General features: G+C 58.7%; 1 protein-coding gene across 1 annotated transcript in view; it reads left to right on the top strand.

Annotated features, from left to right (window-relative positions):
• ERGIC1 (endoplasmic reticulum-golgi intermediate compartment 1) overlaps window positions 1–14,533 on the top strand; it is an 83,246-nt gene that overhangs the window by 62,521 nt on the left and 6,192 nt on the right. The window contains exons 6-9 of the mRNA XM_070414399.1: window positions 359–463; window positions 1,101–1,161; window positions 5,497–5,597; window positions 7,979–8,101. Coding sequence (XP_070270500.1) covers window positions 359–463; window positions 1,101–1,161; window positions 5,497–5,597; window positions 7,979–8,101 — 390 coding nt within the window. The remainder of the gene's footprint in view (window positions 1–358; window positions 464–1,100; window positions 1,162–5,496; window positions 5,598–7,978; window positions 8,102–14,533) is intronic.

The raw sequence follows: 14,533 nt of genomic DNA, 5'->3' as shown, positions 1-14,533 counted from the left end.
GGTGCTGCTTTGGAGTTTGAAGAAGCCCCTTGGGCTGCAAGCCTGAAGGTCGTCCCCTCACCCGCTGTGGAGCCCACAGCCTGGGAGGTGGTGGTGTTTGGAGCTGTGGCCTTGTACCAGGTGCCCAGCGGGCATGCTCTGCCCCCATCCCCCAGCAGCCCCTCCGGTAGCTCTGACACCGTCTGCAGACGAGGAACCTGGGGCTCAGAGGGGGACCATGGCTCCTTAGAGTCTCGTGGGCTGACCGATCTGGGTCCAAATCCAAACGTGTCCAACTCCAGGAGGAAGCCCTGTGCGCCCCCCCCCCCCCCCCCCAGGGTCAGCCAACCGACCTCTTGGCACTCGCCTCTCTCCCCAGGTCCCCGGCAACTTCCACGTGTCCACGCACAGTGCCTCGGCCCAGCCCCAGAACCCGGACATGACCCATGTCATCCACAAGCTCTCCTTTGGGGACACGCTGCAGGTGAGCAGCCGCACCACAGGGATGGGCACACGGGGGGCTGTGTCCCCCGAGCCGTCTGTCCTTCCTGGATGCAGAGCGATGCCCTCCAGAGGGCTCGCCCCCTTTGATCCTCTGCTCCGTCCACAGCCTCTCCAGTTCATTGCTCTTGAGCACACGCTGGCCTCGGACCTCGGGTCCAGACCTGGGGCCTGGGGAAGGGGCCTCGCTGTTCATGAGCGAGTACTAAGTGCTGGCGCTTCCTCTCTGTCCGCAGCCTTGTGAGGTGGGAGGGGGCCCACAGTTTACAGACGTGGAGCTGGGACCCGAGAAGCCACTTGTCCAGGGTCTCCCAGCAGCTCTATCCGGCTCCACAGACCAGCCCGCCCACTCCCCTCCGCGGCCCCCGAGGCCTGACTGCTCGGGCCCACGCCATTGGATAGGGGGAGCGTGGTGAAGTGTCCAGAGTCCTGGCTGCTGACCCAGAGGGCCCCCCCCAGCAGGCCCAGCCCAGCCCAGCCCAGCCCAGCTGTTTCTTACTCAGACCAGCAAACAGAGACCACGAGGTCCTGCACCGGATTGCACGTGGCCGTCCCTCACAGCCAGGGCCGGGCCTGGAGCCGGCGGCCTCCTGAGGCCTCCTCGCTGTGCTTCTCCGCAGGTGCAGAATGTCCACGGGGCCTTCAATGCGCTTGGAGGAGCGGACAGACTCACCTCCAACCGTACGTGTCCGCCTGGAGCCGCCTCCAGCCCCGGGACCCCAGCAGCCGGGAGGGAGGGGGCGGGCGGCACCGTTCTCGGGCTGGCCTGGGGGTGGGGGGGTGGCATTACCCATCTCACAGAGAAGGGGAGAGTGCCCTGCTCCTGGGAAAGTGTGGCAGCCCCAGGCGCACCGTGAGTGGCAATGAGTGCCAGCCGCTGTGGCGTCACTGCTGTCCTGACAGCCACGTAATTGTCCTTAGTTGAGCTAGTCACCTGAGTCCCACAGGGAGTGACGGCAGAGCCAGAATTCATCCCAGATCACGTGGCACCATGGGAACCGGTCTGTGGGCAGCTCAGTCAGGTCTGGCCACCTGGGCCACCTCCCCCACCCCCTCTTCCTGCTTGAACCTCTCCCACCCACGGATGCCCCCACCCCGAGCCTCTCCCGCCTCAGCTCCCCGGCACTCAGGCGCTGATTAAAGAGAGTACCGCGTCTTCACACACCGGCCCGAAACACGTACACCTACACGCATGGGTGCGCCCACGCGCGGGGCCTCGGACCCGTGCACAGCACCGGCCTGGGAGGCCTGTCCGCCCGCTGGGTCCTGCAGGACAGGTTACCTGGCTTTTTCTAATGGCCTCACCTGAGCTCACCTTTTTTCATCCACAGGCTTTTCTTATTGTTTCTTTTTCTTTTTAAATTGATGTCAGAGAGGAAGGGAGAGGGAGAGAGAGAGAAATAGGAACATCAATGATGAGAGAGAATCATTGATCAGCTGCCTCCTGCACGTCCCCCACTGGGGATCATGCCTGCAACCCAGGCATGTGCCCTGACCGGGAATCAAACCGTGACCTCCTGGTTCATAGGTCATCGCTCAACCATTGAGCCACACCGGCCGGGCTTCTTACTGTTTCTTAAAAAACATTCTGCTCTCTAATCGTCAGAAATCTAAGCAAGAGAAGGCATCTCCCCATGAGCTGCCCCCCAGAGTCTCCCTGTCCGTTCTCTGTGCCCCTGTGAGTTCTCGCCCATCCACACACAGAAGCCATTTCTTCAAAGCGCCATGTGCTCGGCCTATTGCATAACCGCATGTTGTACGGTGTTCCCCGCGGTGATGGAGGCCGGTGCCGTAGGCCAGCTCGGCCAGGCTGAATTCAGGCGTTGTTTTTTCTTGGGAAATGTCTCCTCTCGTTTTTCACCCCGACGGTAACGCCGCTGGTGCTTGTGGGTTTGCTTCACGTTACCCAGTGGCTTCCCAGCGCTCCGCGCCCGTGGGTGCTGCCTCCGGTGGCGTCCGAGCGGCCACATACCCCCTGTGTTCATGCGAATGTCACGAACGGTGGGGAGTCGTCAGAGGTCTGTGTAAGGGCAGCGTGTTGTCTCAAGGTGGCCCCAGGGGTGCAAGCCAGTAGAGGGTGTGGGCAGAAAACCTTGCAGCCAACGAAAGCTCAGCTCATGGCAAGAAAAATGCCGTAAGTCGGGCAGCAGATGCTGGATTTTATTTCCTCAAACTCAGTCCCCCTGCTGGGCCTTGGCCTTTGAGGGTCCCCGTGCCCTCGGGTCTTCCCACTGGGGCTGCTTGTTGTCATTCAGGTTCAGCGCAAATGCCGCCACCTCAGAGAGGCCCTCCCTGATTACCTTATCTACAGTAAACCCCACTCCTCCTAAGGAACAAACCTGTTTTTCTTCTTAGCTCAGCCCACTCTCTTTGCAGATACTGGCTGTTGATATTTGAGCTGTAATGATGGCATTGTGGTGGTGGTGGCGGCTGTTTTTTTCAAAGAGTTCTTATCTTTGAGGGAGACATGACTGAAATGTTTGAGGATGACTTGATGTGATGTCCGGGACTAACTTCAACATCAAATGGGGGCAGGAGAGCAGTGGGGCACAGATGAAGCAAAACTGGCCACTGTTCCTTGCTGACTCTGGGGAATGTGTACACGGGGGTTCGTTTTACGGTCCCCGGTTTTTTATGTGTTTGCGCTTTCCCATAATAAGATGTGTGAAGGGCAGGAGGGTGTGGGGGCCTCCGCCAGCCCCTGGGAGCGGTCAGCCGAGAGGGAATCCGTGCGGGAGTGTGAGGTGCTGTCGTGGACATCGGGCAACTTGTGCCAAAGGCCTTCAGAAATGGTCATTGCGTCTGCATCGTCAGTTGTGCACATGAGAGAGTAAGCTGAGGAAGTAAGTCAGTCGAGGGAATAATTAAGTGTCTGAGGACTTAGGAAAACACTGTCCATTAGGTCATTGTTTACAGGAGGGAAGAGGAGGAACAGCGTCTGTGTCCAGCCGGGTTGTGGGGGCGGGGGGGGCTTGGTTGAGTACATTGTACGTGGCCTCGCGCGGGACGCGGGCCCCCACTGACGGCCGTGTGTCAGAGCCTCGCTGGCATCCAAGCAGCAAACGGTTACTGAGCACCTACTGCGTGCCAGGGGCTATGACAGGGCATATGTCCTACGCTCTGGTGTCTGTGGTGTCCCGTTCTTAGACGAAGGTACAGTATGATCCTGTTTTCAGAAATATAAACAAACTACCCCAGAGTGCGAATCCACGGTCTCCTGTGCCTGGTGGCTTTGTGAGTGGTCTCTGTGTCTTTTCTTTATGACCCTCTGTTGTAACAGAACTATTTTCAGTGTGTTTGTAACTTGCTTGTAAGCATCAGTTGATGACATTATAGGAGATGTCAGCTTTGTAGGTCAACGTCTGTGGACTCCATTGACGGCTCAGCCCCCAGAGTCCAGTCTCCTTCCATCACCTTATATCCGGCCCCTTCACCCTCTTCCTCCTCCCACCACCCCTCCTTTCCCGGTGACCTCCCTTCTGCTTCATGGCACCCTTGCAGGTGTGATTTCAGGCCTTCGGGTTTTTAATCCGGGGCGATGGGTATCCGAGTCCTGTATTTCACGTGTGGGCTCCTGGTTTAAAATGCAGACAGGTTCTGAGCCCCACCCCAGGCCCACGGAGCAGGAATCTTTGGGGGGGAGGGCGGCGAGCCAGGTGCCTGCCTTTTCTGGGTGACTCCAGTGCTTTGCTCTCTGAGGACCACTCAGGATTCAGCCGAGGACTATTGGGGTCATCGTGGGCTTAGCCCTGAGGCTGCAGAGCTCTTCTCGGGTTTGCAGAGGGGTCAGGTCTGAAGACAGTCCAGGCCGCGCTGTCCCTTCCTTCCTGAGACTTGGCGTTAGCAGGAAGAGGCCGTGCACACCATCTGCACCCCCCACCCCCCGCCCCCGCCTCTTACAGAGAATGAGTGCAAGGCTCAGGGCTGACTCAGCCAGGAGACCAGGGTTAGAACCCGCAGGTCCGCACTTCTGTTATTCCAGCTCCAGGGGCCTTGACTGGAGAGTCCAGAAGGCAGTCATCGACGGATCCTGGCGCTTCTTCCCTCAGCATCCCAGGAGGCCCAGGGGAGCGCATACCTTTCCCGGGTGCCACTTGGCAGCTTGGGGCCAGCGCTCTGTGAGGCTCCTGCTGGATTCCGGTTGCCTCATGCTTATCAGAAGCTGATTCATCTGCTCTCCCATTCATGCCTCTGACCAGTCATCCCTCCATCCGTTCGTTCATTCAATAAGCATTTGCCGCTGTCCGCTCCGTACCAGGCCCGGCACCAGGTGCTGGGGACGCAGAGCTGAGTCAGGCTGGCCTCTGCCCCCCGCGGCCTCCCCATCCAGGGGGTGGAGGTGACCGTTACCGTGAAATCCGGGACAGGGCCCGGCGGGGGGAGCACGGATCTCCCAGTCACTGAAAATGGGGAAAGAAGTTAATTCTTCCTAGATGACGTTTTTCTAGTTGGTGGGCTCTTTCTTTTTAAAGCCTCAACCCGGTTTGTTTCCAACGTAATAATATTCAAACAGGACCAGAGGGTGCACAGTGAAATGTGATCTTTATCACATCCTGCTGCCTTCCCCAGAGGCTGAGGCTGGTCATCGTTCTTCGGGTATCTTTCCAGAAAATGCTTCTATGTATTTTTGCATGTGGAGAGCATGAGCCTTCCCTGCCCCCCATGCGCGGAAACGTGTTATTCACCCGGTTATGTAACGAGGTTCTTTACGTAACAGTTCCTCTTGGCAGATGGCCTGGCCCAGCACCCACCCCGTAGGCTGCCCTGTGAACGGGCATTGTGTTGTTCCCCGGATTTTGATATTAAATATAGGAGTAACGATCCTGAGGTGGAGTCTTTCAATGCCTAGTGTCGAAGGGAGAAGATGAAGCGGGGTCACCCGTTCGGGGATGAGAATGTGGAGGCTGAGCCCCCACCCGACCCCCCAGTCGCCAGCAATGCCAGCCACGCCGGTTGAAGGTTGAGATGACCTAGAGCTGCCACCCCCTGCTTCATTGTCCTGTGTCCTTCCCGCAGCCCTCGCCTCCCACGACTACATCTTGAAGATCGTGCCCACCGTTTACGAAGACAAGAGTGGCAAGCAGCGGTACTCCTACCAGTACACAGTGGCCAACAAGGTACGGCAGCGGCCGCGGGGCCCGGCTGCGTGCAACAGCGCCCTCTGCTGGCCGAGCGCAGCAGCTACACGTGTCGGGGCACAGTTTGAGAAAGAGCGGGCAGGTGGCCGCCCCCAAAGGTCCAGGAGTTACGGCCGGCTCCACAGCCCTGCCTCTGGCCCCTGACTGGTCAGCACATGACAGACGCTTTGGCTCTTGAATCACAGCGATGGCCATTGGTTAACAGGAATGTCCCAGGACCCCAACACCCCAAGTCACGGAGAAGCAGGCAGGCCTCGGGGGGGCAGGGTGTGGTCAGAGCCAGCGGGATGGGGTGACCAACAGTGGTTTCAGGCCGAGGGCCTCAGGCTGCCCCGGAGAGGACCCTGCCTGCCAGTGGGACATGGATGCCTGAAGCTCGTTGGTTGAGGTCCCCCCACAAGACCCCTTTGCCACCAGGACTCTCCTTTTTCATCTGGTCCAGGGCTGCCCAAACCCCTTGTATGTGATACAGTGTTTCGCTCAATTAGTAATAATAATAATAGAGCAGTAGCTCTCATTTACTGAGCACCTGTAATGGGTTGGACAGTCTGCTAAGCTCTATACCTCCACCATCTTTTCCAGTCATCATGACAGCTCTGACTTCGGCACCATTATTGTCCCCATTTTACAGATTGGGCCACTGAGACACAGAAAGGTAGTCAAGCCACAAGGTAGCCAAGTGGGGTTTAGAACCGGCTTCTCCTCGGGCGCCAGAGCCTGGCCTCCTGGTCCCATCGACATTCCCTCTGAACAAGGGGCAGGAGGCTGCGGGCCAGGCCGTCCTCCCTCTCGGGGTGACCTGAGGTCCCTCGGCTCTGACCCGCCTGGGGTGATGTTCCGGTGAAACTCCCCAGAAGGAAGCCTGTTTCTTCTATTCTCTGCTTCTCGGAGGGCGTGTCATTGTCACCCTCAGGTGCTGACAGCATCTGACAGCTGGGAGAACGCAGAGGCAGTCTGAGCAGAAGTCGGGGAGCCGTGGAGGAGACAGCTGGTCCCGACCTGGCTCAGTCCCTAAGTCTCATAACCCCTTGGTGCCTCAGTTTACTCATTTGTAAAATGATGCCCACCTCACAAGACCACTGTCAAATGAGGCGGCGGTGCCTTTAAAGCCAGGCATTGGATAAGGCTTTGGATAAATGCTGCTCTTTTTTCACTATTTCTCTCTGACCCTCAGCCCCAGGCTATGACCCAGACAGTCGCCCTGCCCCATCTGCTCCCCTGGAGAAAGCTGATCTTGTTTTGCCCAAGGCTCCTTCCCCTGAGGCATTGGCCAGGGCCCAGCGCCCAGAACAGCTTGCTCAGCTCCCTCTGTGGCCTTGGCCCCAGCTTGCCCCGAGAGCGAGTGGGGCTGTGCCCATCGGGGACGGTGAACAGAGAGGGCCGGTCTCGGGCTCATCCTCAGGAGAAGCCTCGGATCCGGCCCAGCGTTTGGGGTTGGGGGTGCCCTGGGGGTTCAGCTTGGTCTCCAGATGTTGGAGGTGAATGAGGGGAGCCCAGAGGTTTGCAGCATCCCAACGCACCCAGACCAGAGAGGGCACACGGCCCACTCAGGCCCTTAGCATCCTTTCGGCCCCAGCGGTGCCTTCCTGGGAGGCCGGTTGTGGGGCTGAGCCCTCTGGCTTTCCAGTTCCGTGTGTTCCTTCCTCCCACGTGGTCTCAGACGCACCTCTCTATGTCACCCACGCACACACTCCTCAGGATGTCGTGTGTGGCATAGGATGTCCCCCCCTCACTGAGCCTTCCAGACGCCCTGGGAAGACTTGGTCACTTGTCCCGTGACCCCTGCAGGACTCCGTGTCCCTCGGTCGCAGCGTGCGCCATGTCGCAGGATTGCACATATTGTTACATCTGCGTTTCCCAGATGGTGACCCCCCTGGGGATGGGGCGGGGCTCACTCCCTTGGGGTCCCCCGCCGCCAGCATGGCGCCCGCACACAGGAGAGGCGCTTAGGAAACTTGCTGAATGAATGAATGAATGGGTTTTGCACGGCCCAGGAAGCGGAAGAGAGGCCGTCATTCAGAAGGAGCCCAAATCACACTTGTCCTTTTCCCTTTCTGCTCTCAGATTCTTATTTTTATTCTGGCGCTGCTTCTGGGATCAAAATATGGACAGTTTCCCGGCAGCCAAGGTCAAAATGCCCCCAGCAACGATGCCCGTCCAGACCAACGCTGACGGCACAGGCTCTGGGGAAGGGGTGTGAGAGGCGGGGCCGGGGGCTCTGGCTCCCTGGGAGAGAGGGAGGAAGGCCCATTCTCGTGGGTGGCAGGGGGAACCCCTGTCACCCACCCCCCACCCACCGTGAGATGCGGTTTGTGTGCCTGCATCTCATGCCCTCCGCCCCCGTCTCTTCTTCCACCCAGGAGTACGTCGCCTACAGCCACACGGGCCGCATCATCCCTGCCATCTGGTTCCGCTACGACCTCAGCCCCATCACGGTCAAGTACACAGAGAGACGGCAGCCCCTGTACAGGTTCATCACCACGGTGAGTGGGCGGGGGGGAGGGGGGGAGGGTCCTCCTCCTGGAGCCTCCACTGGTTCTTAAATAAACAGGGCACAGCCCTCAGGTCTGGGGGCTCAGGCTGTACAACAGGAGCCTTTGATCCCTACAATGTGCAGAACTGTCATCAGAATCACATGGGTATCGTCGGTGGTTCATCAAGAAAATGTTTTCCAGTGGGGAGTGCTGTGCAGCTCATTGCTTAAGCCAGTGGTTCTCAACCTTGGCTGCACATCAGAATCACCTGGGAATCTTTTTAAAATCCTGGTTTCTGGGCCTCATCATTAGTAACAAAGAAAGAATTTCCGGAGGATAAGGCCCAGAAATCAGGATTTTAAAAAGATTCCCAGGTGATTGTAATGTGCAGCCAAGGTTGAGAACCACTGGCTTAAGCAGGTCTTTGTGTGGCTCCATTAGATGTTCGTGGCTGCCTCCAGTTTTTCACTTTCATGGGTGTTATTGTGAGCACGGTTTATCCTTTTCTGTGTGCATTTTGCAGTGAAGGCTTAACTCGTTTTCTTTCCTACGTCTGTTTTCCAACCAGAGATGCTGATATCATCAGGGTTTTTCTTTCCTTCCTGCCTGTCCCTTTTTTTTCTTCTTTGCCATTGTCTCTGCCAATGGAGACAGCTTCAAGCTGATGTCATTCTTCTCTGGGCCTCATTGCCGAGTATGCGGTTTCCTGGGCTCTCGTTCCCCGTGTCCTCGGGGGAAGCAGCGGGTCACAGTGCCCTGCTTCCACAAAGAGGCCTGAGGTGTTTGGTGCCAGAGCCGGCTGACGTGAACAGATGGGTGATCATCCCTACCTCACAGATTGGGAAACTGAGGCCTGGAGGCCCTTATGCTTTTTCTGCTCCTCTGCATACTTTGAATAAGGAGTCAGGGTTAGGGGTCCAGTCCTGGCACTTGCATTTCTGGCTCTGACTCAGCTACAGAAGAGACAGGACCCCACAGTGAGCTGGTTTGAGGTGGGTCGGTAGGCCTCAGGCATGGCTGGATCCAGGCATAAACAAGATCTACAATAGGCCTTCCTTCAACCCCTGTTCCTCTGCACCGGCTTCGTTTTCAAGCAGAATTTACCAGCCTCGTTCTCAGTGACTCCACCCTGAGTCCTGGGTAGGGTAGCGCTGTCATTGGCCTGGCTCAGGGCCCATGTCACCCTTGTGGCCTGGAGAATGAATGGAGCCTGCAGCTGGCCAGCCCCACCCAGACCCCAGGGACAAAGACTGCAAGGGGAAGATCTGGGGCCAGTCCCCTGGAGGGAGGAGCGGGTGCCAGGAGGCAAAAAGGCCCTCAATCTCCTAACCTACAAAATGGGAATAGCACCCCCATCTCCCCCAGGGCCGCGTGGGACTCACGCACTCTGCAGGTCTAGAAAGCCACATGGATACGAGGGTGCCAGACGTCTGGGTTTCTATGAGCCTCAGAACAGCCCTTTCTGTTCCCCGGCTCCATAAACAACTTGAACTTCTAGTCCACAAAGGGCACCTGCCATCGTTAAAACAGCAGACCCAGACAGGGAAAAGCTATTTGCCGCACATAGAAGGGACCTTCGCGCACCACGCGGTGCACGGGCCCCGGGCCAGCCACTGCGGAGGGAGATGCCCAAACCCTTTGACCCAAGTCGGGACGTGTGAACGAGCGATCTCACCCGCGGCCTCGCGGAGCGGCCCCCTCCGGGGATCTTGGCGCTGATTCGGGAAAAGATAGAAACCAGGGTGCCAGTCGGTGCCTCTGCAGGTGTGGCCTGCGGCCTTGACAGTGGCAGGGAAACCCGTGCCCACACCTGGCTGTAGGGCTTCACCCCCCTCCTGTTTGCTCCTGTGAGGCCAGACCGCTGGGGCCCTCGGCGAGTGGCTGAGAAATGAAGTCGCTTCATTTGTTCGCTGAACATTTGCTAGAGTTTCCCACATGCCGGTGCAACCAGACAGATGAATGAGACATCACCTCGGCCCTCGGGCTGCTCCCCGGCTGGTGGGCCCCAGGCGCGGTGGGAACAGAGGTGGGCACAGAAACCCAGAGATGGGATGGAAGGGTGAGGGATGCGTTCCAGGCTGAGGGAAGGAGAGAGGCTTTAAGCAGAGTGCATGCATGGGTGCCCCGCATAGCGCGTCCTGTGGAGGCCAAGTGGCCTCCTTCCATGGGGGGCTGGGGGGGAGCCCAGAGGGCGCAGGGGAGGAGCCTGTCCTTCATTACCCAGAGGCGCCCACCCCCCCCCACCCCGCCTCCAGGACTCCGGCACCAGCCCCCCCCTCCACCCCCTGTGAGCCGTGCTGCAGGGAACCTCCTGACATCATTAGGCTGGTCGTTTTGTCTGAAGGCCCCAGGACACCATCTCGGTTGCCATGGCAACCAGGGTCAGCCTTGAGAGCCAGCTGGCTGTCCCTGGCAGATGGCGTCATTGTGCAGCTTCAGTCGCTCTTGTCATGGGACAGGGACAGCAGATGTGGGGATGACGTGCACAGGCAGGCACCCAGCACAAAGACCCCCGGCAGCCCCCGTGGGGCGGGGCAGGGCGGGGCGGGCCAGCACCTGCTGTGACTTCTCTTTCTCTCTTTTTAAAAACCAAACACTTGTGTGCAAAGCTCGGACTCCAAGTGGGGGCCTCTGCAAATAGCTCCTCGGAGAGGCTGCTGAAGAGGGGGCGTAGGCCAGGATGTCGTCATGTGGTGGCTGCAGAGGCAGCTGTGGGTGGGCTGGAATGAGGGCTGGGTCCAGCCGGTGGCTGGGGGCCGGGGGGGTAGTGTATGGAGGGGAGAGGTGAGAGGGCCTCCCCAGTGCAGTTCTAAGTATCGAGTACCTGGCGTATTCGGAGTTGCCCCTCCAGGGTCTCCGAAAGGGCCTGCTCTTCCTGAGCCTGGTCCCAGGAGGGTTCTTCCAGGCTGCCCCGCGCTCCCCTCTCGGGCCATGCAGGCCCCCTCGCTCAGATTTCTGCTTTGTGCTATTCCAGAAAATTCCACTAAGGGAGCACACAGATGGCATTCAACAGCGGGCAAGTGTGAAGTGCCCCCTCCCACCCACGCACAGCTGTCCCTGCCGCTCGCCGACGCCCCTCTTCGAGGTGGCCTTCAAGTGGGCGGCGGTGACAGATCGGATGGCTTCAGGTGGCGCGTTGCTTTCCTTGTGTGTTTTATTCTATTTGGGGGCAACGGCCAGAAGTCACAAAGGACCAAACTGGGCCGGGATGGCCGTGAGAGTTTGCCCACCAAAGAGTCCGGCTGGTCCTGCCAGGCTCCCGGTGGGCAGCAGGCGTGGCGGAATCAGACATGACCCCTGCCCGCCAGTGAAATAACCCCCCACACTTGCAATCGCGCCTCATAGTGCCCGGCCTGACTCTAGCACAGGGCCTGGCTAGCACAAAGGAGCTCAGATACAGGGGCACAGCCGCGGGAAGAAGTGGTCATACAGCTACGCTTGTTATAATCGGTGTGTTTCCCGGGTAATTGTATAGTTACCTCCTTTAACCCTCCCAGGGACCCTGCGAGGTAGATGATGTCATTCCTATTTTTTTTTTAATATATTTTATTGATTTTTTACAGAGAGGAAAGGAGAGGGATAGAAAGTTAGAAACATCAATGAGAAAGAAACATCGATCAGCTGCCTCCTGCACACTCCCCACTGGAGATGTGCCCGTAACCAAGGTACATGCCCTTGACCGGAATCGAACCTGGGACCCTTCAGTCCGAAGGCCGACACTCTATCCACTGAGCCAAACCGGTCAGGGCTCATTCCTGTTTTATAAATGAGGCCCAGAGAGGTACGGAAGCCTGTCCCGGATCACACAGCCACTAAACGACAAGGCTGGAACTTGGCCCCAAAGCCCACCTCCTTCTTTTAAAACAACGGCTCTCAAGGATGTTCCTGCAACAGAGAGAGACCCATGAGGCCATGGAGCCCTGGGTAGGACACCAGGGTCCTTTGGTACAGTGACTCCTGTCCTGGGAAATCAGGAAAAAATACAGCAGGAAGCACGTGTGATAAACATCACAGCCACGTACATGCAAACCGTGCAAAGAGCCAACTACCCAACCTTGTGGCTTGCACGTTTCCTTGTCCTGATCTGATTCCCTTTCGCTCAGCTGTGTGGGCACCTGAAGGAACCTGCCGTAGACAAAAGGCATCCGGGGCCTGGGGTGCGGGGAGTGGGAAGAAGGACTGAGAGGAGACAAGCCTGAGACGGTGTGACCTGCTGAGACTGAGCGGGGAAAAGACCAGCTTCGTGGCTGGACTGGCACAGCAGCCTGTTCAGAGCCTCGATTCTGTCCTACTCCGACCCCCCTCCCTCCGCGTGTCTCCCTCCCCGGGACCGTGCGCTCCAGGACAGGGCTGCATCTTGGCACCTCGGGTCTCCAGATCGTCCACAGCGCGGGCGGGTGGTAAGCAGGTGTCAGATGGAGGGAGGGGTGTCTACCTGGCTCCACCCCCAAGGCAATTTCTGAGGAACCGAACAAACCCAGATTAGCAGCTCAGTTACTCAGTTGGCCTGGACATGTGCAAACAGCTTCCGTCCAGATCCTTCCAGACGTCTGAGCGAAGGTGGTGTTCAGAAGGCTGCGTGCCGGGGGCAGGTGGCTCCGGCTGGCCTGAACGGATGCCTCGGTTGGGTCGGGAGCTGTTCTCCAGCGGCTTCTGGGACGGAGGGAACGTTAGGATGGACTGGGCTCCCGTTTGCACACTACGCTGGTTTTTACAGCATCACAGCTTCTTGCTCCATAAACGTGGCTGAGGGGGGCCCCTTCCTTCAGGGCATTTGACAACAGGATTGAGAAAACAAAAGATAAAGAAGCCGCCTGAGCATGAAGATGGGGACCGAGGGAGGCTGTAGGGTGGGGTGAAGCGAGTGGGGGGGGGTTCTCGCTGGAAAAAGCGGGCCCTTTGCAGCCAGCCTCCCAGACCTAGCTTCTGGTCGCCCTACGTGGCGGCAGCCGTGTGACCTTGGATAAGTCAGTCCCTCTCTGCGCCTCTGTTTCCCCATCCGTGGAATGGGCATCGCCCATTTCCCCCGGCACTTGCAAGGACTGAATGAGAAGGCAGAAGAAAGAGCCATCTCAGACCTGGCACACAGTAGGTGCTCAACCAAGGTGGCTTTTTCCTGAGGGGGAGGCCGGTATTTCACAGCTGCTACCATTATAAAAATGGCAAGGAGAGGGCTCCTGTCCCCCGGGCTCCTGCACTAGCGGGTGGGCATGGGCCCTCTGGCAGGTGAGACACCCCTGGGTGGGGGCACTACCCCCACTCCTCCTCCACCCCCCGCTCCTTCCCAGGGCCCAGTCATCGGCTTCCCTTGAGACAGCCCCCACCTCCGCCTCGCTGGGCTCCGGCTCCGTGTTCTCATCCTCGGCTCCAGCCTGTCTGCCGCCGCCAGCTCTGATGGCACCGGATTCATTATTTATTTCCTCCTCCTGTGCTTTTCCACCAGCTCTTCGCGCCGTGCTGACTGGACCGGGGAAGGGAATGGGTGGCTCCCGGCACTTAGGGCAGCGGGCAGCCAGACGGGGGGCCGACGCAGTCCTCACGGTGGGCCCCATTTTACAGATGAGAGAAACTGAGGCTCAGAGAGGCAAACGGGTTTCCCCGGCCAGAGCCACAGAGCTGGGACCCCACCCGGGGAATGTGTCCTCCGGAGCCCACCGTCTCCCCCGCCCCGTGGGGCGTGTCTGTCACACTTGTTCGTTGCACGCGACAGAGAAGTCAATGGCGGGGAGGGGGTGTGTGTGCCCACGGACGGGGAAGGGTTGGTGCTGGTGGGACAAGGGAGGGATTCAGCCCCAGCCAGTGCGGTTGGAACATGTCCTTTCCATAGTATAAGGAATTAAGAGCCGTAATTAAAACGAAAGGGAAACACACACACACACCTTCTTTTCAAGGTAGACAAGCTGACTTCATTCTGGCCAGAGGCGGCCGGGAAGCTGGCAGGCCGCAGGGAGGAGGCCCTGCGGGAATAGAGGGGTGTTATTGATGACTCTGCCAGAAGCTGAGTGAAGCGCTGGTCTCAGACTCTCCGGGGCCTGGCGATCGAATGGGTCCTTGTTTTTGGGTCTGGAGCTGGGGCTGCCGACCCGAGGAGTTTGCAGGTGCTGGCTGTGGCGGCCCTTCCTGGCTCAGTGGTCCTGCTTCTTCACCCCCATCCCTCTCCTGCTCCTCCCCCTCCTGCTCCTCCCCCTCTCCCCCACCCACACACACAGAGGTTGTCCCACTGTCCTTGGCCTGGTCGGGAGGTACAAAGCCTGGCAGCAGTGAGGGACCAAGGGAACAGCCATTCAAGGCTGGCACGGACACTCACTCAATCCCACAGCAGTCCTGGCCAGTGAGGATTAGCCTTCCCATTTGTAAAAGTAGGGAAACTGAGGCACGGGGCACTTGGGTGATGCAAGAGCATGCGGCGGGAGGGGACCCGGCCATCCTGAATCGCCTCCA

Source organism: Myotis yumanensis, unplaced genomic scaffold (genome assembly GCF_028538775.1).
Source record: "Myotis yumanensis isolate MYYU_CA2020_CCGP unplaced genomic scaffold, mMyoYum1.0.hap1 SCAF_5, whole genome shotgun sequence".
NCBI lineage: Eukaryota > Metazoa > Chordata > Mammalia > Chiroptera > Vespertilionidae > Myotis > Myotis yumanensis.
This window is presented reverse-complemented; position numbering and strand designations above follow the sequence as displayed.